This window comes from Oncorhynchus nerka, linkage group LG16, assembly GCF_034236695.1.
Source record: "Oncorhynchus nerka isolate Pitt River linkage group LG16, Oner_Uvic_2.0, whole genome shotgun sequence".
Taxonomy (NCBI): domain Eukaryota; kingdom Metazoa; phylum Chordata; class Actinopteri; order Salmoniformes; family Salmonidae; genus Oncorhynchus; species Oncorhynchus nerka.
The window spans coordinates 49150027-49175583 of NC_088411.1; the positions used below are offsets into that span (position 1 = coordinate 49150027).

The 25557-nt window shown below is 48.9% G+C and overlaps 1 protein-coding gene across 1 annotated transcript in view; it reads left to right on the plus strand.

Annotated features, from left to right (window-relative positions):
* LOC115121905 (protein jagged-1b-like) overlaps positions 1 to 25557 on the plus strand; it is a 197082-nt gene that overhangs the window by 71360 nt on the left and 100165 nt on the right. Inside the window, exons 6-7 of the mRNA XM_065002719.1 lie at positions 12226 to 12356; positions 17490 to 17609. Coding sequence (XP_064858791.1) covers positions 12226 to 12356; positions 17490 to 17609 — 251 coding nt within the window. The remainder of the gene's footprint in view (positions 1 to 12225; positions 12357 to 17489; positions 17610 to 25557) is intronic.

A 25557-nucleotide genomic window follows, 5' to 3' on the forward strand; every position in this document is an offset into this window, starting at 1 on the left:
CAAGCGTGGGCCGCGCCGGAGATGCCCAACTCGGAGAGGGTGGAGAGGAGGATCTGATGGTTCACAGTATCGAAGGCAGCCGATAGGTCTAGAAGGATGAGAGCAGAGGAGAGAGAGTTAGCTTTAGCAGTGCGGAGCGCCTCCGTGATACAGAGAAGAGCAGTCTCAGTTGAATGACTAGTCTTGAAACCTGACTGATTTGGATCAAGAAGGTCATTCTGAGAGAGATAGCGGGAGAGCTGGCCAAGGACGGCACGTTCAAGAGTTTTGGAGAGAAAAGAAAGAAGGGATACTGGTCTGTAGTTGTTGACATCGGAGGGATCGAGTGTAGGTTTTTCAGAAGGGGTGCAACTCTCGCTCTCTTGAAGACGGAAGGGACGTAGCCAGCGGTCAGGGATGAGTTGATGAGCGAGGTGAGGTAAGGGAGGAGGTCTCCGGAAATGGTCTGGAGAAGAGAGGAGGGGATAGGGTCAAGCGGGCAGGTTGTAGGGCGGCCGGCCGTCAAGACGCGAGATTTCATCTGGAGAGAGAGGGAGAAAGAGGTCAGAGCACAGGGTAGGGCAGTGTGAGCAGAACCAGCGGTGTCGTTTGACTTAGCAAACGAGGATCGGATGTCGTCGACCTTCTTTTCAAAATGGTTGACGAAGTCATCTGCAGAGAGGGAGGAGGGGGAGGGGGAGGAGGATTCAGGAGGGAGGAGAAGGTTGCAAAAGAGCTTCCTAGGGTTAGAGGCAGATGCAGTGGTAGAAAGTGGCTTTAGCAGCAGAGAGAGAAGAGGAAAATGTAGAGAGGAGGGAGTGAAAGGATGTCACAGGGAGGCGGGTTTTTCCTCCATTTCCGCTCGGCTGCCCGGAGCCCTGTTCTGTGAGCTCGCAATGAGTCGTCGAGCCACGGAGCGGGAGGGGAGGACCGAGCCGGCCTGGAGGATAGGGGACATAGAGAGTCAAAGGATGCAGAAAGGGAGGAGAGGAGGGTTGAGGAGGCAGAATCAGGAGATAGGTTGGAGAAGGTTTGAGCAGAGGGAAGAGATGATAGGATGGAAGAGGAGAGAGTAGCGGGGAGAGAGAGCGAAGGTTGGGACGGCGCGTACCATCCGAGTAGGGGCAGTGTGGGAAGTGTTGGATGAGAGAGAGAGGGAAAAGGATACAAGTGGTCGGAGACTTGGAGGGAGCACGAGGTTAGTGGAAGAACAGCATCTAGTAAAGATGAGGTCGAGCGTATTTCCTGCCTTGTGAGTAGGGGGGAAGGTGAGAGGGTGAGGTCAAAGAGGAGAGGAGTGGAAAGAAGGAGGCAGAGAGGAATGAGTCAAAGGTAGGCGTGGGGAGGTTAAAGTCGCCCAGAACTGTGAGAGGTGAGCCGTCCTCAGGAAAGGAGCTTATCAAGGCATCAAGCTCATTGATGAACTCTCGAGGGAACCTGGAGGGCGATAAATGATAAGGATGTTAAGCTTGAAAGGGCTGGTAACTGTGACAGCATGGAATTCAAAGGAGGCGATAGACAGATGGGTAAGGGGAGAAAGAGAGAATGACCACTTGGGAGAGATGAGGATCCCGGTGCCACCACCCCGCTGACCAGAAGCTCTCGGGGTGTGCGAGAACACGTGGGCAGACGAAGAGAGAGCAGTAGGAGTAGCAGTGTTGTCTGTGGTGATCCATGTTTCCGTCAGTGCCAAGAAGTCGAGGGACTGGAGGGAGACATAGGCGGAGATGAACTCTGCCTTGTTGGCCGCAGATCGGCAGTTCCAGAGGCTACCGGAGACCTGGAACTCCGTGGGTCGTGCGCGCTGGGACCACCAGATTAGGGTCGCGGCCCGCGGTGTGGAGCGTTTGTATGGTCTGTGCAGAGAGGAGAGAACAGGGATAGACAGACACATAGTTGACAGGCTACACAAGAGGCTACGCTAATGCAAAGGAGATTGGAATGACAAGTGGACTACACGTCACGAGTGTTCAGAGAGTTAAGCTTACGTAGCAAGAATCTTATTGACTAAAATGATTAAAATGATACAGTACTGCTGAAGTAGGCTAGCTGGCAGAGGCTGCGTTGTTGACTAAGTAGGCTAGTTGGCATTGGCTGCGTTGTTGACACTACACTAATCAAGTCGTTCCGTTGAGTGTAATAGTTTCTACTGTGCTGCTATTCGGGGCTACTGGCTAGCTAGCAGTGTTGATTACGTTACGTTGCGTTAAAAGAACGACAATAGCTGGCTAACTAACCTAGGAAGTCGCTCTAGACTACACAATTATCTTTGAAACAAAGACGGCTGTGTAGCTAGCTAAGTAGCTAGCTACGATCAAACAAATCAAGCCGTTGTACTGTAATGAAATGAAATGAAAAATGTGATACTACCTGTGGAGCGAGCGAAATGCGACCCAGTTGTTGAGTGCAGAAGTTCTGTTCGGTAGCGTTGGCTAGCTGTTGGCTAGCTAGCAGAGTCTCCTATGTTAAGGACGACATAAAACTACATACTCTAAACTACACAATTATCTTGGGTACGAAGACAGCAAAGACAACTATGTAGCTAGCTAACACTACACTAATCAAGTCGTTCAGTTGAGTGTAATAGTTGAGCGGTGGACTAGCTAACGGTGGACGTTAGCTAGCTGGCTAGCTGCAGGGCAGTGTAGACTGCGTTAGGACGACGAAATACGATAATTACGCAATTATCTATGACGGCTGTGTAGCTAGCTAAGAAGAAATTGATAAGATTAGACAAATCAAACCGTTGTACTATAATGAAATGTAATGAAATGTAATACTACCTGCGGACCGAGTGCAGATGTTATAGTGATGTATTGGAGATTACAGCTACTGCCATTACGAACAGTGATGTATTGGAGATTACAGCTACTGCCATTACGAACAGTGATGTATTGGAGATTACAGCTACTGCCATTACGAACAGTGATGTATTGGAGATTACAGCTACTGCCATTACGAACAGTGATGTATTGGAGATTACAGCTACTGCCATTACGAACAGTGATGTATTGAGATTACAGCTACTGCCATTACGAACAGTGATGTATTGGAGATTACAGCTACTGCCATTACGAACAGTGATGTATTGGAGATTACAGCTACTGCCATTACGAACAGTGATGTATTGGAGATTACAGCTACTGCCATTACGAACAGTGATGTATTGGAGATTACAGCTACTGCCATTACGAACAGTGATGTATTGGAGATTACAGCTACTGCCATTACGAACAGTGATGTATTGGAGATTACAGCTACTGCCATTATGAACAGTGATGTATTGGAGATTACAGCTACTGCCATTACGAACAGTGATGTATTGGAGATTACAGCTACTGCCATTACGAACAGTGATGTATTGGAGATTACAGCTACTGCCATTACGAACAGTGATGTATTGGAGATTACAGCTACTGCCATTACGAACAGTGATGTATTGGAGATTACAGCTACTGCCATTACGAACAGTGATGTATTGGAGATTACAGCTACTGCCATTACGAACAGTGATGTATTGGAGATTACAGCTACTGCCATTATGAACAGTGATTTGTATTTGTATTTATTATGGATCCCAGCAGCTACTCTTCCTGGAGTCCGGCAAAATTAAGGCAGTTCTACCATTTTAAATACAACAGACTTCACAACAGATTCACTGTGTGCCCTCATGCCACTACTGTATTGCCACTACTGTATTGCCACTACTGTATTGCCACTACTGTATTGCCACTACTGTATTGCCACTACTGTATTGCCACTACTGTATTGCCACTACTGTATTGCCACTACTGTATTGCCACTACTGTATTGCCACATATCTACAACACAAAATCTGTGTGTGTGTAGTGCGTATGTTATTATATGTGCGTATTTTTGTGTCTGTTTGTTGTTACTGATGAAAGTCAAGGCACTTTGCCCCTTTTTTGGTTCATTGTGTGCTGTCTATATATCATGTATGGCTGGTATTCATCTATGACCGGGCTCTCCAACCCTCTTCCTAGAGAACTGCCCTCCTGTGAGTTTTCTCTCCAGTTTATCAACCAGGTAATTATTAGAATCAGGTGTGTTAGATTAGGGTTGGAGTAAAAACCTCCAGGAGGGTATCTCTCCAGGAACAGGGTTGGAGTAAAAACCTCCAGGAGGGTATCTCTACAGGAACAGGGTTGGAGTGAAAACCTCCAGGAGGGTATCTCTCCAGGAACAGGGTTGGAGTTAAAACCTCCAGGAGGGTATCTCTCCAGGAACAGGGTTGGAGTGAAAACCTCCAGGAGGGTATCTCTCCAGGTTAAAACCTCCAGGGGTATCTCTCCAGGAACAGGGTTGGAAAACCTCCAGGAGGGTATCTCTCCAGGAACAGGGTTGGAAAACCTCCAGGAAATCTCTCCAGGAACAGGAGGGTATCTCTCCAGGAACAGGGTTGGAGTGAAAACCTCCAGGAGGGTATCTCTACAGGAACAGGGTTGGAGTGAAAACCTCCAGGAGGGTATCTCTACAGGAACAGGGTTGGAGTGAAAACCTCCAGGAGGGTATCTCTCCAGGAACAGGGTTGGAGTTAAACCCTACAGGAGGGTGTCTCTCCAGGAACAGGGTTGGAGTTAAAACCTACAGGAGGGTATCTCTACAGGAACAGGGTTGGAGTTCAAATCTACAGGAGGGTATCTCTCCAGGAACAGGGTTGGAGTTAAACCCTACAGGAGGGTATCTCTCCAGGAACAGGGTTGGAGTTAAAACCTACAGGAGGGTATCTCTACAGGAACAGGGTTGGAGTGAAAACCTCCAGGAGGGTATCTCTCCAGGAACAGGGTTGGAGTTAAAACCTCCAGGAGGGTATCTCTCCAGGAACAGGGTTGGAGTGAAAACCTCCAGGAGGGTATCTCTCCAGGAACAGGGTTGGAGTGAAAACCTCCAGGAGGGTATCTCTACAGGAACAGGGTTGGAGTTCAAATCTACAGGAGGGTATCTCTCCAGGAACAGGGTTGGAGTTAAAACCTACAGGAGGGTCTCTCTCCAGGAACAGGGTTGGAGTTAAAACCTACAGGAGGGTCTCTCTCCAGGAACAGGGTTGACGAGCCCTGCTCTATGATGTACTATCTATTGCTAAGAACAACGACATCGGCGTAGTGTACATGATGAGCAGGCAAAGTGATGGTCCTACCACAGAAGGGTAGTCTTACTAACCACTAACCAACCTTACTACTGCCAAACCATGTCTGTGTCGTGAGGACAGACAGAGAGACAGTCTGATGTAAGAAGGGCTTATATAAATCAATTTGATCTCTCAACGTTCTAATCTCTGAATGTTCTAATCTCTGAATGTTCTGATCTCTCAACGTTCTAATCTCTGAATGTTCTAATCTCTGAATGTTCTGATCTCTCAACGTTCTAATCTCTCAACGTTCTAATCTCTGAATGTTCTGATCTCTCAACGTTCTAATCTCTGAATGTTCTGATCTCTCAACGTTCTAATCTCTGAATGTTCTAATCTCTGAATGTTCTGATCTCTCAACGTTCTAATCTCTGAATGTTCTAATCTCTGAATGTTCTGATCTCTCAACGTTCTAATCTCTGAATGTTCTAATCTCTGAATGTTCTGATCTCTCAACGTTCTAATCTCTGAATGTTCTAATCTCTGAATGTTCTGATCTCTCAACGTTCTGATCTCATGCTAATTTTAGCCTTGCTAACGGTCCCCTTGGGAACCAGCTGTAATTTTGGTTTTGTGTTGGTTCACACTAAATACTTCTGTGTGTTTCCCACGCATTGTTGAAAATGCTCTGACACAAACATCATTGCTAAGTGTGTGTGTGTGTGTGTGTGTGTGTGTGTGTGTGTGTGTGTAGAGTGCCTTGGGAAAGTATTCAGACCCCTTGACTTTTTTCCCATTTTGTTAGGTTACAGCATTATTCTCAAACAAATTCTCATCAATTTACACACAATACCCAATGATGACAAAGCTAAAAACAGGTTTTTAATTTATTAAAAATAAAACAGAAATATCACATTTACAAACCATTAGAAATAATGAAGATATCAAAACTATGAAATAACACTTATGGAATCATGTAGTAACCAAAAAAGTGTTAAACAAATCTAAATATATTTTGTATTTCAGATTCTTCAATGTAGCCACCCTTTGCCTTGATGACAGCTTTGCACATTCTTGGTATTCTCTCAACCAGCTTCATGAGTCTGGGCCACTCAATGATATCCTGAAGCCACTCATTACCTTGTCAGCTCGGGACTTTGATCTTGCAAGTCCAACGCTCTAACCACTAGGCTAACTGCTGCCCTGTGTGCTTAGGGTCATTGTCCTGTTGAACAGTGAACCCCAGTCTGAGGTCCTGAGAACTCTGGGGCAGGTTTTCATCAAGGATCTCTCTGTACTTTGCTCCGTTCATTTTTGCCTCGATCCTGACTAGTCTCCCAGTCCCTGCCACTAAAAAACATCCCCACAGCTTGATGCTGCCACCACCATGCTTCACCGTAGGGATGGTACCAGGTTTCATCCAGACGTGACGATTGGCATTCAGGCCAAAGAGTTGAATCTTGGTTTCATCAGACCAGAGATTCTTGTTTCTTTAAATGCCTTTTGTCAAACTCCAAGCGGGCTGTCATGTGCTTTTTACTGAGCATTGGCTTCCGTCTGGCCACTCTACCATAAAGGCCTGATTGGTGGAGTGCTGCAGAGAGGATTGTCCTTCTAGAAGGTTCTCCCATCTCCACAGAGAACTCTGGAGCTCTGTCAGAGTTACCATCAGGTTCTTGGTCACCTCCCTGACCAAGTCCCTTCTCCCCCGATTGCTCAGTTTGGCCGGGCGGTCAGCTCTAGGAAGAGTTCCAAACTTCTTCCGTTTATAATGATGGAGGCCACTGTGTTCCTGGGGACCTTCAATGCTGCAGACATTTATTGGTACCCTCCCCAGATCTGTGCCTCGACACAATCCTGTCTCGGAGCTCTACAGACAATTCCTTTGACCTCATGGCTTGGTTTTTGCTCTGACATGCACTGTCAACTGTGGGATCTTATACAGACAAGTGTGCGCCTTTCCAAATCATGTTTAATCAGTTGAATTTACCACATGTGGACTCCAATCAAGTTGTAGAAACATCTCAACAATGGAAACAGGATACACCTGAGCTTAATTTCAAGTCTCATAGCGAAGGGTTTGAATACTTATGTAAATAAGGTATTTCAGTTGATTTTTTTGCCCCCCAAAAATTGAACCCGTATTTGCTTTTGTCATTATGGCGTGAAAGTCAAGGGGTTTGAATACTTTCTCAATGCACTGTATAGGGCCCTATGTGTCAGATATACACACCACACACACACAGAGATAGAGACAGAGATGTAGATACCTTAACTACCTGTGTGTGTCTTGGGTGTCTTACTTCTTGTTTGTGTGTGTGTCGGGCGTTTCTAAGATTTGAAGATATTGGGGGCTTAGCCCAAAGCCTGTAGTCTTTCCTTCCCCTGGGGAAAAAAAGAAAAGAACTTGGTGCACTTTGAGATGAACATTGAGAGATTAGAACGTTGAGAGATCAGAACGTTGAGAGATTAGGACGTTGAGAGATTAGAACGTTGAGAAATTAGACCGTTGAGAGATTAGAACGTTGAGAGATCAGGACGTTGAGAGATCAGGACGTTGAGAGATCAGGACGTTGAGAGATTAGAACGTTGAGAGATCAGGACGTTGAGAGATCAGGACGTTGAGAGATTAGAACGTTGAGAAATTAGAACGTTGAGAGATCAGAACGTTGAGAGATCAGAACGTTGAGAGATCAGAACATTCAGAGATTAGAACATTCAGAGATTAGAACGTTGAGAGATCAAATTGATTTATATAAGCCCTTCTTACATCAGCTGATATATCAATGTGCTGTACAGAAACCCAGCCTAAAACCCCAAACAGCAAGCAATGCAGGTGTAAAAGCACGGTGGCTATGAAAAACTCCCTAGAAAAGCCAAAACCTAGGCAGAAACCTAGAGAGGAACCAGGCTATGAGGGGTGGCCAGTCCTCTTCTGGCTGTGCCGGGTGGAGATTATAACAGAACATGGCCAAGATGTTAAAATGTTTATAAATGACCAGCATGGTCAAATAATAATAATCACAGTAGTTGTCAAGGGTGCAGCAAGTCAGCACCTCAGGAGTAAATGTCAGTCGGCTTTTCATAGCCGATCATTAAGAGTATCTCTACCGCTCCTGCTGTCTCTAGAGAGTTGAAAACAGCAGGTCAGGGACAGGTAGCACGTCCGGTGAACAGATCAGGGTTCCATAGCCGCAGGCAGAACAGTTGAAACTGCAGTAGCAGCAAGGCCCTGGTGGACTGGGGACAGCAAGGAGTCATCATGCCAGGTAGTTCTGAGGAATGGTCCCCCGAGAGAAAGAAAGAGAGAATTAGAGAGTGCATACTTATATTCAAACAGGACACCGGATAAGACAGGAGAAGAGAAGTACTCCAGATATAACAGACTGACCCTAGTCCCCCAGGAGGAGTCAGGAGACACTGTGGCCCCATCCGATGATACCCCCGGACAGGGCCAAACAGGCAGGATATAACCCCACCCACTTTGCCAAAGCACAGCCCCCACACCACTAGAGGGATATCTTCAACCACCAACTTACCATCCTGAGACAAGGCCGAGTATAGCCCACAAGGATCTCCGCCACGGCACAAACCAAGGGGGGGTGCCAACCCAGACAGGAAGATCAAATCAGTGACTCAACCCACTCAGGTGAAGCACCCCTTCCAGGGACGGCATGGAAGAGCACCAGTAAGCCAGTGACTCAGCCCCTGTAATAGGGGAGAGGCAGAGAATCCCAGTGGAGAGAGGGGAACCGGCCAGGCAGAGACAGCAAAGGCGGTTCGTTGCTCCAGAGCCTTTCCGTTCACCTTCACACTCCTGGGCCAGACTACACTCAATCATATGACCCACTGAAGAGATAAATCTTCAGTAAAGACTTAAAGGTTGAGACCGAGTCTGCGTCTCTGACATGGGTAGGCAGACCGTTTCATAAAAATGGAGCTCTATAGGAGAAAGCCCTGCCTCCAGCTGTTTGCTTAGAAATTCTAGGGACACTTAGGAGGGCTGCGTCTTGTGACCGTAGCGTACGTGTAGGTATGTACGGCAGGACCAAATCGGAAAGATAGGTAGGAGCAAGCCCATGTAATGCTTTGTAGGTGAGCAGTAAAACCTCGAAATCAGCCCTTGCCTTAAAAGGAAGCCAATGTCGGGAGGTTAGCACTGGAGTAATATGATCACATATTTTGGTTCTAGTCAGGATTCTAGCAGCTGTATTTAGCACTAACTGAAGTTTATTTAGTGCTTTATCCGGGTAGCTGGAATGTAGAGCATTGCTGTAGTCTAACCTAGAAGTAACAAAATCATGGATTATTTTTTCTGTGTCATGTTTGGACAGAAAGTTTCTGATTTTTGCAATGTTACGTAGATGGAAAAAAGCTGTCCTTTAAACAGTCTTGATATATTCGTCAAGAGAGAGATCAGGGTCCAGAGTAACGCCGAGGTCCTTCACAGTATTATTTGAGACAACTGTGCAACCATCAAGATCTCTTTGTTTCTTGGGACCTAGAACAAGCATCTCTGTTTTGTCCGAGTTTAAAAGTAGAAAGTTTGCAGCCATCCACTTCCTTATGTCTGAAACACATGCTTCTAGCGAGGGCAATTTTGGGGCTTCACCATGTTTCATTGAAATGTACAGCTGTGTGTCATCCGCATAGCAGTGAAAGTTTACATTATGTTTTCGAATAACATCCCCAAGAGGTAAAATATATAGTGAAAACAATAGTGGTCCTAAAACGGAACTTTGAGGAATACCGACATTTACAGTTGATTTGTCAGAGGACAAACCATTCACAGAGACAAACTGATATCTTTCCGACAGATAAGATCTAAACCAGGCCAGAACTTGTCCGTGTAGACCAATTAGGGTTTCCAATCTCTCCAAAAGAATGTGGTGATCGATGGTATCAAAAGCAGCACTAAGGTCTAGGAGCACGAGCCTCGGTCCGATGCCATTAAAATGTCATTTACCACCTTCACAAGTGCCGTCTCAGTGCTATGATGGGGTCTAAAACCAGACTGAAGCATTTTGTATACATTGTTTGTCTTCAGGAAGGCAGTGAGTTGCTGTGCAACAGCCTTTTCTAAAAATGTTGAGAGGAATGGAAGATTCGATTTTTATATTGTCTGATCTGTGGAGGGAGTCTGGAAGGGCATCAAGGAATCTTTGTGTTGTCTGTGAATTTATAGCACGACTTTTGATGCTCCTTGGTTGGGGTCTGAGCAGATTATCTGTTGCAATTGCAAACGTAATAAAATGGTGGTCCGATAGTCCAGGATTATGAGGAAAAACATTAAGATCCACAACATTTATTCCATGGGACAAAACTAGGTCCAGAGTATGACTGTGACAGTGAGTGGGTCCAGAGACATGTTGGACAAAACCCACTGAGTCGATGATGGCTCCGAAAGCCTTTTGGAGTGGGTCTGTGGACTTTTCCATGTGAATATTAAAGTCACCAAAGATTAGAATATTATCTGCTATGACTACAAGGTCCGATAGGAATTCAGGGAACTCAGTGAGAAACGCTGTATATGGCCCAGGAGGCCTGTAAACAGTAGCAATAAAAAATGATTGAGTAGGCTGCATAGATTTCATGACTAGAAGTTCAAAAGACAAAAACCTTTTCTTTTTTTTGTAAATTGAAATTTGCTATCGTAAATGTTAGCAACACCTCCGCTTTTGCGGGATGCAAGGGGGATATGGTCACTAGTGTAGCCAGGAGGTGAGGCCTCATTTAACACAGGGGATATGGTCACTAGTGTAGCCAGGAGGTGAGGCCTCATTTAACACAGGGGATATGGTCACTAGTGTAGCCAGGAGGTGAGGCCTCATTTAACACAGGGGATATGGTCACTAGTGTAACCAGGATGAGAGGCCTCATTTAACACAGTAAATTCATCAGGCTTAAGCCATGTTTCAGTCAGGCCAATCACATCAAGATTATGATCAGTGATTAGTTCATTGACTATAATTGCCTTTGAAGTAAGGGATCTAACATTAAGTAGCCCTATTTTGAGATGTGAGGTATCACGATCTCTTTCAATAATGACAGGAATGGAGGAGGTCTTTATTCTAGTGAGATTGCGAACACCGCCATGTTTAGTTTTGTCCAACCTAGGTCGAGGCACAGACACGGTCTCAATGGTGATAGCTGAGCGGACTACACAGATTGTCCTAGTGGCAGACTCCACTAAACTGGCAGGCTGGCTAACAGCCTGCTGCCTGGCCTGCACGCTATTCCATTGTGGAGCTAGAGGAGTTAGAGCCCTGTCTATGTTGGTAGAGAGATTAGAACACTGAGAGATTAGAACACTGAGAGATCAGAACACTGAGAGATCAGAACATTGAGAGATCAGAACATTGAGAGATCAGAACACTGAGAGATCAGAACATTGAGAGATCAGAACATTGAGAGATCAGAACATTGAGAGATCAGAACATTGAGAGATCAGAACATTGAGAGAACATTGAGAGATCAGAACACTGAGAGATCAGAACATTGAGATATCTATCTATCTGGACTCTAGAGCACATACTGTACATCTACAGTGTATTGCCAAAAACCTACATACAACTCAACAGGCTCCGACCTGTCTGAGACAAACTGATTAAAGAACCCCATGGTACCGAAGCGCTCTTTCGTGTGCACTTTGACGCTCGTTTTCTCCTTCACTCCCTCGCTCTTTCTCTTTTTCTGTCCCACACACGTTATTAAATCATTTTATTCCAAACTGCTCTCATGTATAAAACCAACTTGGTTTTATTTTAGATTGGCCAAGTCCTGCCTCTCCCGTCTACTCATTGGTTTTTAGGAGAATACTAACCCACATGGGTGTTTGAAAGATGAACCTAGGTCCACAGTCCAGAATAATGATGATGATGGAAACTCCTGTGAGACTGAAAACCATCTGAAGAAGAGGTGTCAAAATCATTCCACAGAGGGCCTGGCGTCTGCAGGTTTTTGTTTTTTCCTTTAATTAAGACCTAGACAACCAGGTGAGGGAGGTTCTTTACTAATTAGTGACCTTTTAAATAATCAATCAAGTATAAGGGTGGTGCGAAAAGCCCCACTCCCAGCCCTCTGTGGAATGAGTTGGACACCTGATCTAAAGGTTTTAGGGCTCAATGACACCACTGGTGTGTGTGTGTGTTTTCCAGGTGTCTGTATGGCTGGCAGGGGCAGTACTGTGACCAGTGTAATCCTCACCCTGGATGTATCCATGGAACCTGTGTTGAACCATGGCAGTGTCTGTGTGATACCAACTGGGGAGGACATCTCTGTGACAAAGGTACACTTTATTCCTCTGCTGTCTCTTGTTCCTCCCTTCCTCAGACATAGCCGGCCTGTTTTCCCTCCAATGTATTCTCCCATGTTTTCTTTGACAAATGTTGTTTTACTGAGTGACACTTCTCTCTCTACAGTACAGTTGGAATGAAACTATTCTCTTAAATACTTCACTTGTCACCTTTACTCATAGTGCCACCGTTACTCATAGTGCAACCGTTACTCATAGTGCCACCGTTACTCATAGTGCCACCGTTACTCATAGTGCCACCGTTACTCATAGTGCCACCGTTACTCATAGTGCCACCGTTACTCATAGTGCCACCATTACTCATAGTGCCACCGTTACTCATAGTGCCACCGTTACTCATAGTGCCACCGTTACTCATAGTGCCACCGTTACTCATAGTGCCACCGTTACTCATAGTGCCACCGTTACTCATAGTGCCACCATTACTCATAGTGCCACCATTACTCATAGTGCCACCATTACTCATAGTGCCACCATTACTCATAGTGCCACCATTACTCATAGTGCCACCATTACTCATAGTGCCACCATTACTCATAGTGCCACCATTACTCATAGTGCAACCATTACTCATAGTGCCACCATTACTCATAGTGCCACCATTACTCATAGTGCCACCATTACTCATAGTGCCACCATTACTCATAGTGCCACCTTTACTCATAGTGCCACCATTACTCACATAGTGCCACCATTACTCGTTACTCATAGTGCCACCGTTACTCATAGTGCCACCATTACTCATAGTGCCACCATTACTCACATAGTGCCACCATTACTCTAGTGCCACCATTACTAGTGCCATTACTCTAGTGCCACCATTAGTCGTTACTCATAGTGCCACCATTACTCATAGTGCCACCATTACTCATAGTGCCACCATTACTCACAGTGCCACCATTACTCATAGTGCCACCATTACTCATAGTGCCACCATTACTCATAGTGCCACCATTACTCATAGTGCCACCATTACTCATAGTGCCACCATTACTCATAGTGCCACCATTACTCATAGTGCCACCATTACTCATAGTGCCACCATTACTCACAGTGCCACCATTACTCACAGTGCCACCATTACTCACAGTGCCACCATTACTCACAGTGCCACCATTACTCACAGTGCCACCATTACTCATAGTGCCACCATTTGCCACCATTACTCATAGTGCCACCATTACTCATAGTGCCACCATTACTCATAGTGCCACCACATAGTGCCACCATTACTCATAGTGCCACCATTACTCATAGTGCCACCATTACTCATAGTGCCACCTTTACTCATAGTGCCACCATTACTCATAGTGCCAACATTACTCATAGTGCCACCATTACTCATAGTGCCACCTTTACTCATAGTGCCACCATTACTCATAGTGCCACCATTACTCATAGTCCCACCATTACTCACAGTGCCACCATTACTCACAGTGCCACCATTACTCACAGTGCCACCATTACTCATAGTGCCACCATTACTCATAGTGCCACCATTACTCATAGTGCCACCATTACTCATAGTGCCACCATTACTCATAGTGCCACCATTACTCACAGTGCCACCATTACTCACAGTGCCACCATTACTCACAGTGCCACCATGACTCATAATGCCAACATTAATCATAGTGCCACCATTACTCATAGTACCCCCATTACTCATAGTGCCACCATTACTCATAGTGCCACCGTTACTCATAGTGCCACCGTTACTCATAGTGCCACTGTTACTCATAGTGCCACCATTACTCATAGTGCCACCATTACACAGTGCCACCATTACGCATAGTGCCACCATTACGCATAGTGCAACCATTACTCATAGTGCAACCATTGCTCATAGTGCAACCATTACTCATAATGCCACCATTACTCATAGTGTCACCATTACATAATGCCACCATTACTCAGAGTGCCACCATTACTCATAATGGCACCATTACTCAGTGCCACCATTACTCATATTGCCACCACTACTCATAGTGTCACCATTACATAATGCCACCATTACTCATAGTGCCACCATTAATCATAATGGCACCATTACTCATAATGGCACCATTACTTATAATGGCACCATTACTCATAGTGCCACCATTACTCATAATGGCACCATTACTCATAATGGCACCATTACTCATAGTGCCACCATTACTCATAATGGCACCATTACTTATAATGGCACCATTACTCATAATGGCACCATTACTCATAGTGCCACCATTAATCATAATGGCACCATTACGCATAATGGCACCATTACTTATAATGGCACCATTACTCATAGTGCCACCATTACTTATAATGGCACCATTACTCATAGTGCCACCATTACTCATAATGGCACCATTACTTACAATGGCACCATTACTCATAATGGCACCATTACTCATAATGGCACCATTACTTATAATGGCACCATTACTCATAGTGCCACCATTACTCATAGTGTCACCATTACATAATGTCACCATAACTCATAGTGCCACCATTACTCATAGTGCCACCATTACTCAGAATGGCACCATTGCTCATAGTGCAACCATTACTCATAATGCCACCATTACTCATAGTGCCACCATTACTCATAATGACACCATTACTCATAGTGCCACCATTACTCACAATGGCACCATTACTCATAGTGCAACCATTACTCATAGTGTCACCATTACATAATGCCACCATTACTCATAGTGCCACCATTACTCATAATGGCACCATTACTCATAGTGCCACCATTAGTCATAATGCCACCATTACTCATAGTGTCACCATTACATAATGCCACCATTACTCATAGTGCCACCACTACTCATAATGGCACCATTACTCATAGTGCAACCATTACTCATAGTGTCACCATTACTCATACTGGCACCTAATGGCACCATGGTGAAGATACGTGTGCTGCTTTTTCCACCAGTGCTATCTCTAAGTCCTTCTCTTTTCCTCTGTCTTTCTCCATCCATCCCTCTCTCTCTCCTCCCCCACTCTCTCCTCCCCTCTCTCTCTCCTCTCCCCACTCTCTCCTCCCCCACTCTCTCCTCTCCCCCTCTCTCCTCTCCCCACTCTCTCCCTCCCCCACTCTCTCCTCCCCTCTCTCTCTCCTCTCCCCACTCTCTCCTCCCCCTCTCTCTCTCCTCTCCCCACTCGCTCCTCCCCCACTCTCTCCTCCCCACTCTCTCCTCCCTCTCTCTCTCCTCTCCCCACTCTCCTCCCCCTCTCTCTCTCCTCCTCCCCCACTCTCTCCTCCCCCACTCTCTCCTCCCCACTCTCTCCTCCCCCCCCACTCTCTCCTCCCCTCTCTCTCTCCTCTCCCCACTCTCTCCTCCCCTCTCTCCTCCCCCACTCTCTCCTCCCCTCTCTCTCTCCTCTCCCCACTCTCTCCTCCCTCTCTCTCTCCTCTCCCCACTCTCTCCTCCCCTCTCTCTCTCCTCCCACCACTCTCTCCTCCCCTCTCTCTCTCCTCCCACCACTCTCTCCCCCTCTCTCTCTCCTCTCCCCACTCTCTCCTCCCCTCTCTCTCTCCTCTCCCCACTCTCTCCTCTCCCCTCTCTCTCTCCTCTCCCCTCTCTCTCTCTCTCTCCCCACTCTCTCCTCCTCTCTCTCTCCTCCTCTCCCCTCTCTCCTCCCCTCTCTCTCTCCTCTCCCCACTCTCTCCTCCCCTCTCTCTCTCCTCCCACCACTCTCTCCTCCCCTCTCTCTCTCCTCTCCCCTCTCTCTCTCCTCTCCCCACTCTCAACTCCCTCTCTCTCTCCTATCCCCACTCTCAACTCCCTCTCTCTCTCCTCTCCCCACTCTCTCCTCCCCTCTCTCTCTCCTCCCACCACTCTCTCCTCCCCTCTCTCTCTCTCCTCCCCCACTCTCTCCTCCCCTCTCTCTTTCCTCTCCCCACTCCCCTCTCCCCTCTCTCTCTCCTCCCCCACTCTCTCCTCCCCCACTCTCTCCCCCCCACTCTCTCCTCCCCACTCTCTCCTCCCCTCTCTCCTCCCCCACTCTCTCCTCCCCTCTCTCTCTCCTCTCCCCTCTCTCTCTCCTCTCCCCACTCTCAACTCCCCTCTCTCTCTCCTATCCCCACTCTCAACTCCCTCTCTCTCTCCTCTCCCCACTCTCTCCTCCCCTCTCTCTCTCCTCCCACCACTCTCTCCTCCCCTCTCTCTCTCTCCTCCCCACTCTCTCCTCCCCTCTCTCTTTCCTCTCCCCACTCTCCTCTCCCCTCTCTCTCTCCTCCCCACTCTCTCCTCCCCCACTCTCTCCTCCCCCACTCTCTCCTCCCCCACTCTCTCCTCCCCCACTCTCTCCTCCCCACTCTCTCCTCCCCTCTCTCCTCCCCCACTCTCTCCTCCCCTCTCTCTCCTCTCCCCACTCTCTCCTCCCCTCTCTCTCTCCTCTCCCCACTCTCTCCTCCCCTCTCTCTCTCCTCTCCCCACTCTCTCCTCCCCTCTCTCTCTCCTCCCACCACTCTCTCCTCCCCCTCTCTCTCTCCTCCCACCACTCTCTCCTCCCCTCTCTCTCTCCTCTCCCCACTCTCTCCTCCCTCTCTCTCTCCTCTCCCCACTCTCTCCTCCCTCTCTCTCTCCTCTCCCCTCTCTCTCTCCTCTCCCCACTCTCTCCTCCCCTCTCTCTCTCCTCTCCCCACTCTCTCCTCCCCTCTCTCTCTCCTCTCCCCACTCTCTCCTCCCCCTCTCTCTCTCCTCCCACCACTCTCTCCTCCCCTCTCTCTCTCCTCTCCCCTCTCTCTCTCCTCTCCCCACTCTCTCCTCCCCTCTCTCTCTCCTCTCCCCACTCTCTCCTCCCCTCTCTCTCTCCTCTCCCCACTCTCTCCTCCCCTCTCTCTCTCCTCCCACCACTCTCTCCTCCCCTCTCTCTCTCCTCTCCCCCTCTCAACTCCCTCTCTCTCTCCTATCCCCACTCTCAACTCCCCTCTCTCTCTCCTCTCCCCACTCTCTCCTCCCCTCTCTCTCTCCTCCCACCACTCTCTCCTCCCCTCTCTCTCTCTCCTCTCCCCACTCTCTCCTCCCCTCTCTCTCTCTCCTCTCCCCACTCTCTCCTCCCCTCTCTCTCTCCTCTCCCCACTCTCTCCTCCCCCTCTCTCAGATCTGAACTTCTGTGGGACCAAACAGCCCTGTCTGAACGGAGGAACCTGCAGCAACACGGGACCTGACAAATACCAGTGTTCCTGTGTTGAGGGCTACTCTGGAGTCAACTGTGAGAGGGGTAGGCAGTTACTATGTTGAGGGCTACTCTGGAGTCAACTGTGAGAGGGGTAGGTAGTTACTGTGAGAGGGGTAGGGTAGTTACTGTGTTGAGGGCTACTCTGGAGTCAACTGTGAGAGGGGTAGGTAGTTACTGTGAGAGGGGTAGGCAGTTACTGTGTTGAGGGCTACTCTGGAGTCAACTGTGAGAGGGGTAGGTAGTTACTGTGAGAGGGTTAGGTAGTTACTGTGTTGAGGGGTAGGTAGTTACTGTGAGAGGGGTAGGTAGTTACTGTGTTGAGGGGTAGGGAGTTACTGTGTTGAGGGCTGCTCTGGAGTCAACTGTGAGAGGGGTAGGTAGTTACTGTGAGAGGGTTAGGTAGTTACTGTGAGAGGGGTAGGTAGTTACTGTGTTGAGGGGTAGGCAGTTACTGTGAGAGGGATAGGGGAGTTACTGTGTTGAGGGGTAGGTAGTTACTGTGAGAGGGGTAGTTAGTTACTGTGAGAGGGGTAGGGGAGTTACTGTGTTGAGGGTTAGGTAGTTACTGTGAGAGGGGTAGTTAGTTACTGTGAGAGGGGTAGGAAGTTACTGTGAGAGGGGTAGGAAGTTACTGTGAGAGGGGTAGGAAGTTACTGTGAGAGGGGTAGGAAGTTACTGTGTTGAGGGGTAGGCAGTTACTGTGAGAGGGGTAGGCAGTTACTGTGAGAGGGGTAGTGTAGTTACTGTGTTGATGGGTAGGGGAGTTACTGTGAGAGGGGTAGGGGAGTTACTGTGAGAGGGGTAGGGGAGTTACTGTGTTGAGGGGTAGGCAGTTACTGTGAGAGGGGTAGGCAGTTACTGTGAGAGGGGTAGTGTAGTTACTGTGTTGATGGGTAGGGGAGCTACTGTGAGAGGGGTAGGGTAGTTACTGTGAGAGGGGTAGGGTAGCTACGACAGTAGGTGGTCTGGTAACTGCCAGTATGAGTGGGTCATCATGGTTTTCTGTTTCCTCAGTAGATGGAAGGGTCGTCGTGGTTTTCTGTTTCCTCAGTAGATGGGTGGGTCGTCGTGGTTTTCTGTTTCCTCGGTAAATGGGTGGGTCGTCTTGGTTTTCTGTTTCCTCAGTAGATGGGTGGGTCGTCATGGTTTTCTGTTTCCTCCGTAGATGGGTGGGTCGTCATGGTTTTCTGTTTCCTCCGTAGATGGGTGGGTCGTCATGGTTTTCTGTTTCCTCCGTAGATGGGTGGGTCGTCATGGTTTTCTGTTTCCTCAGTAAATGGGTGGGTCGTCATGGTTTTCTGTTTCCTCCGTAGATGGGTGGGTCGTCATGGTTTTCTGTTTCCTCCGTAGATGGGTGGGTCGTCATGGTTTTCTGTTTCCTCGGTAAATGGGTGGGTCGTCATGGTTGTCTGTTTCCTCGGTAGATGGGTGGGTCGTCATGGTTTTCTGTTTCCTCAGTAGATGGGTGGGTCGTCATGGTTTTCTGTTTCCTCCGTAGATGGGTGGGTCGTCATGGTTTTCTGTTTCCTCAGTAGATGGGTGGGTCGTCATGGTTTTCTGTTTCCTCAGTAGATGGGTGGGTCGTCATGGTTTTCTGTTTCCTCAGTAGATGGGTGGGTCGTCATGGTTTTCTGTTTCCTCAGTAGATGGGTGGGTCGTGGGGTTCGCTGAGGGCGGCTCACCGTTTAGCTGCTGGATGTCAGGAAAACACAGAACACACACACCTTGTTATTTTATTTAACAGTTAAGAACCAATTCTTATTTAAAATGACGGCGAAACCCAGATGACGCTGGGCCAATTGTGCGCCGCCCTGTGCTTGCTTGTTTTCATTGCTTTATTGGGAAGCTTAGCAGATTTTCATGTTATTTATGTTAGTGCAGGTTGAGCTGCACACAGTGGTCTTCTTATAGGACACACCCCCTCAGTGTTAACAGTGGTATTCCTACTAGGACACACCATCTCAGTGTTAACAGGGGTCTTCCTACTAGGACACACTGCCTCAGTGTTAACAGGGGTCTTCCTACTAGGGGACACACTGCCTCAGTGTTAACAGGGGTCTTCCTACTAGGACACACCACCTCAGTGTTAACAGTGGTCTTCCTACTAGGACACACCATCTCAGTGTTAACAGGGGTCTTCCTACTAGGACACACCCCCTCAGTGTTAACAGTGGTCTTCCTACTAGGACACACCACCTCAGTGTTAACAGTGGTCTTCCTACTAGGACACACCATCTCAGTGTTAACAGGGGTCTTCCTACTAGGACACACCACCTCAGTGTTAACAGTGGTCTTCCTACTAGGACACACCACCTCAGTGTTAACAGTGGTCTTCCTACTAGGACACACCACCTCAGTGTTAACAGGGGTCTTCCTACTAGGACACACCACCTCAGTGTTAACAGTGGTCTTCCTACTAGGACACACCATCTCAGTGTTAACAGGGGTCTTCCTACTAGGACACACCACCTCAGTGTTAACAGTGGTCTTCCTACTAGGACACACCATCTCAGTGTTAACAGTGGTCTTCCTACTAGGGCACACCACCTCAGTGGTCTTCCTATAGGACACACCCCCTCAGTGTTAACAGTGATCTTCCTATAGGACACACCCCCTCAGTGTTAACAGTGGTCTTCCTACTAGGACACACTGCCTCAGTGTTAACAGTGGTCCTCCTACTAGGACACACCACCTCAGTGTTAACAGTGGTCTTCCTACTAGGGGACACACCACCTCAGTGTTAACAGTGGTCTTCCTACTAGGACACACCACCTCAGTGTTAACAGTGGTCCTCCTACTAGGACACACCACCTCAGTGTTAACAGGGGTCTTCCTACTAGGACACACCACCTCAGTGTTAACAGTGGTCTTCCTACTAGGACACACCACCTCAGTGTTAACAGTGGTCTTCCTACTAGGACACACCACCTCAGTGTTAACAGTGGTCTTCCTACTAGGACACACCACCTCAGTGTTAACAGTAGTCTTCCTACTAGGACACACCACCTCAGTGTTAACAGTGGTCTTCCTACTAGGACACACCACCTCAGTGTTAACAGTGGTCCTCCTACTAGGACACACCACCTCAGTGTTAACAGGGGTCTTCCTACTAGGACACACCCCCTCAGTGTTAACAGTGGTCTTCCTACTAGGACACACCCCCTCAGTGTTAACAGTGGTCCTCCTACTAGGACACACCACCTCAGTGTTAACAGTGGTCCTCCTACTAGGACACACCACCTCAGTGTTAACAGGGGTCTTCCTACTAGGACACACCACCTCAGTGTTAACAGTGGTCTTCCTGCTAGGACACACCACCTCAGTGTTAACAGTGGTCTTCCTACTAGGACACACCACCTCAGTGTTAACAGTGGTCTTCCTACTAGGACACACCCCCTCAGTGGTCTTCCTCCTAGGACACACCCCCTCAGTGGTCTTGCTACTAGGACACACCACCTCAGTGTTAACAGTGGTCTTCCTCCTTGGACACACCACCTCAGTGTTAACAGTGGTCTTCCTACTAGGACACACCTCCTCAGTGTTAACAGTATAATTATGGTTCATAGACACCTGATTGCTATGTACAACAGCTGTAGGATCAGCAGAGGCATCGACACAGTTAGAGGGACATACGTTTAAGTTACTTACATTGTCTACCAAATGCTCCTGGTGTAATGTACATTTGCTAAAGCATTATGATGACACAATGGTAGGGGGGTGTACTGATTGGCTGAATGGATTCAGGGGGCGTAGGGGGTGTGCTGATTGGCTGAATGGATTCAGGGGGCGTAGGGGGTGTACTGATTGGCTGAATGGATTCAGGGGGCGTAGGGGTGTGCTGATTGGCTGATTGGATTCAGGGGGCGTAGGGGGGTGTATTTTTATTTATTTATTTTATTTCACCTTTATTTAACCAGGTGGCCAGTTGAGAACAAGTTCTCATTTTCAATTACGACCTGGCCAAGATAAAGCAAAGCAGTTCGACAAAAACAACAACACAGAGTTACACATGGAATAAACAAACACACAGTCAATAACACAGTAGAACAAAAGAAACAACAAGTCTATATACAGTGAGTGCAAATGAGGTAAGATAAGGGAGTTATGGAAATAAATATGCCATGGTAGCGAAGTAATTACACTATAGCAATTAAACACTGGAATGGTAGATGTGCAGAAGATAAATGTGCAGGTAGAGATACTGGGGTGCAAAGGAGCAAGATAAATAAATAAATACCAGTATAGGGATGAGGTAGTTGGATGGGTTCTTTACAGATGGGCTATGTACAGGTGCAGAGACCTGTGAGCTGCTCTGACAGCTGGTGCTTAAAGCTACTGAGGGAGAGATGTGTCTCCAGTTTCAGTGATTTTTGCAATTCGTTCCAGTCATTGACAGCAGAGAACTGGAAGGAAAGACGACCAAAGGAGGAATTGGCATTGGGGATGACCAGTGAGGTATACCTGCTGGAGCGCGTGCTACGAGTGGGTGCTGCTATGGTGACCAGTGAGCTGAGATAAGGCGGGGCTGTACCTAGCAGAGACTTGTAGATAACCTGTAGCCAGTGGGTTTGGTGACGAGTATGAAGCGAGGGCCAACCAACGAGAGTGTACAGGTCGCAATGGTGGGTTGTGTATGGAACTTTGGTGACAAAACGGATGGCACTGTGATAGACTGCATCCAGTTTGTTGAGTAGAGTGTTGGGGGCTATTTTATATATGACATCACCGAAGTCAAGGATCGGTAGGATGGTCAGTTTTACGAGGGTATGTTTGGCAGCATGAGTGAGGGATGCTTTGTTGCGATAAAGGAAGGCAATTCTAGATTTAATTTTGAATTGGAGATGCTTAATGTGAGTCTGGAAGGAGAGTTTACAGTCTAACCAGACACCTAGGTATTTGTAGTTGTCCACGTATTCTAAGTCAGAACCGTCCAGAGTAGTGATGTTGGACAAGCGGGCAGGTGCAGGCAGCGATCGGTTGAAGATCATGCATTTAGTTTTACTAGCATTTAAAAGCAGTTGGAGGCCACGGAAGGAGTGTTGTATGGCATTGAAGCTCGTCTGGAGGGTTGTTAACACAGTGTCCAAAGAAGGGCCGGAAGTATACAGAATGGTGTCGTCTGCATAGAGGTGGATCAGAGACTCACCAGCAGCAAGAGCGACCTCATTGATGTATACAGAGAAGAGAGTCGGTCCGAGAATTTAACCCTGTGGCACCCCCATAGAGACTGCCAGAGGTCCGGACAACAGGCCCTCCGATTGACACGCTGAACTCTATCAGAGAAGTAGTTGGTGAACCAGGCGAGGCAGTCATTTGAGAAACCAAGGCATTTGAGTCTGCTGATAAGAATGTGGTGATTGACAGAGTCAAAAGCCTTGGCCAGGTCGATGAATACAGCTGCACAGTATTGTCTCTTATCGATGGCGGTTAAGATATCGTTTAGGACCTTGAGCGTGGCTGAGGTGCACCCCATGACCAGCTCTGAAACCAGATTGCACAGTGGAGAAGGTACGGGTGGATTCAAAATAGTCGGTGATCTGTTTGTTAACTTGGCTTTCAAAGACCTTAGAAAGGTAGTACAGGATGGATATAGGTCTGTAACAGTTTGGGTCAAGAGTGTCTCCCCTTTGAAGAGGGGGATGACCGCAGCTGCTTTCCAATCTTTGGGAATCTCAGACGACACGAAAGAGAGGTTGAACAGGCTAGTAATAGGGGTTGCAACAATTTGGGCAGATAATTTTAGAAAGAGAGGGACCATATTGTGTACTGATTGGATGAGTGGATTCAGGGGGCGTAGGTGGGTGTACTGATTGGCTGATTGGATTCAGGGGGCGTAGGTGGGTGTACTGATTGGCTGATTGGATTCAGGGGTCATAGGGGGGTGTACTGATTGGCTGAGTGGATTCAGGGGGTGTAGGGGGGTGTACTGATTGGCTGAGTGGATTCAGTAGGTGTGGGGGGGTTTACAAGGGTCCTCTCTGCTCCCAGGACCTCTCCGCTCCCAGGTCCTCTCCGCTCCCAGGTCCTCTCTGCTCCCAGGACCTCTCCGCTCCCAGGTCCTCTCTGCTCCCAGGGCCTCTCCTCTCCCAGGTCCTCTCTCCTCCCAGGTCCTCTCTGCTCCCAGGTCCTCTCCTCTCCCAGGTCCTCTCTGCTCCCAGGTCCTCTCTGCTCCCAGGTCCTCTCTCCTCCCAGGTCCTCTCCTCTCCCAGGTCCTCTCTACTCCCAGGTCCTCTCCCAGGTCCTCCCCGCTCCCAGGTCCTCTCTGCTCCCAGGTCCTCTCTGCTCCCAGGTCCTCTCTTATCCCAGGTCTTCTCCTCTCCCAGGTCTTCTCCTCTCCCAGGTCCTCTCCTCTCCCAGGTCCTCTCCTCTCCCAGGTCCTCTCCGCTCCCAGGTCCTCTCTGCTCCCAGGACCTCTCCGCTCCCAGGTCCTCTCTGCTCCCAGGGCCTCTCCTCTCCCAGGTCCTCTCTCCTCCCAGGTCCTCTCTGCTCCCAGGTCCTCTCCTCTCCCAGGTCCTCTCTGCTCCCAGGTCCTCTCTGCTCCCAGGTCCTCTCTCCTCCCAGGTCCTCTCCTCTCCCAGGTCCTCTCTACTCCCAGGTCCTCTCCCAGGTCCTCCCCGCTCCCAGGTCCTCTCTGCTCCCAGGTCCTCTCTGCTCCCAGGTCCTCTCTTATCCCAGGTCTTCTCCTCTCCCAGGTCTTCTCCTCTCCCAGGTCCTCTCCTCTCCCAGGTCCTCTCCTCTCCCAGGTCCTCTCTGCTCCCAGGTCCTCTCTGCTCCCAGGTCCTCTCTGCTCCCAGGTCCTCTCTGCTCCCAGGTCCTCTCTGCTCCCAGGTCTTCTCTGCTCCCAGGTTCTCTCCTCTCCCAGGTCCTCTCTGCTCCCAGGTCCTCTCCTCTCCCAGGTCCTCTCCTCTCCCAGGTCCTCTCTGCTCCCAGGTCCTCTCTGCTCCCAGGTCCTCTCTGCTCCCAGGTCTTCTCCTCTCCCAGGTCTTCTCCTCTCCCAGGTCTTCTCCTCTCCCAGGTCCTCTCCTCTCCCAGGTCCTCTCTGCTCCCAGGTCCTCTCTGCTCCCAGGTCCTCTCCTCTCCCAGGTCCTCTCCTCTCCCAGGTCCTCTCTGTTCCCAGGTCCTCTCCTCTCCCAGGTCCTCTCCTCTCCCAGGTCCTCTCTGCTCCCAGGTCCTCTCTGCTCCCAGGTCCTCTCTGCTCCCAGGTCCTCTCCTCTCCCAGGTCCTCTCTGCTCCCAGGTTCTCTCCTCTCCCAGGTCCTCTCTGCTCCCAGGTCCTCTCCTCTCCCAGGTCCTCTCTGCTCCCAGGTCCTCTCCTCTCCCAGGTCCTCTCTGCTCCCAGGTTCTCTCCTCTCCCAGGTCCTCTCTGCTCCCAGGTCCTCTCCTCTCCCAGGTTCTCTCCTCTCCCAGGTCCTCTCTGCTCCCAGGTCCTCTCCTCTCCCAGGTCCTCTCCTCTCCCAGGTCCTCTCTGTTCCCAGGTCCTCTCTGCTCCCAGGTCCTCTCTGCTCCCAGGTCCTCTCCTCTCCCAGGTCCTCTCCGCTCCCAGGTCCTCTCTGCTCCCAGGTCCTCTCTGCTCCCAGGTCCTCTCCTCTCCCAGGTCCTCTCTGTTCCCAGGTCCTCTCTGTTCCCAGGTTCTCTCCTCTCCCAGGTCCTCTCTGCTCCCAGGTCCTCTCTGCTCCCAGGTTCTCTCCTCTCCCAGGTCCTCTCTGCTCCCAGGTCCTCTCTGCTCCCAGGTCCTCTCCTCTCCCAGGTTCTCTCCTCTCCCAGGTCCTCTCTGCTCCCAGGTCCTCTCTGCTCCCAGGTTCTCTCCTCTCCCAGGTTCTCTCCTCTCCCAGTTCCTCTCCTCTCCCAGTTCCTCTTTGTTCCCAGGTCCTCTCTGTTCCCAGGTCCTCTCTGTTCCCAGGTCCTCTCTGTTCCCAGGTCCTCTCTGCTCCCAGGTTCTCTCCTCTCCCAGGTCCTCTCTGCTCCCAGGTCCTCTCTGCTCCCAGGTCCTC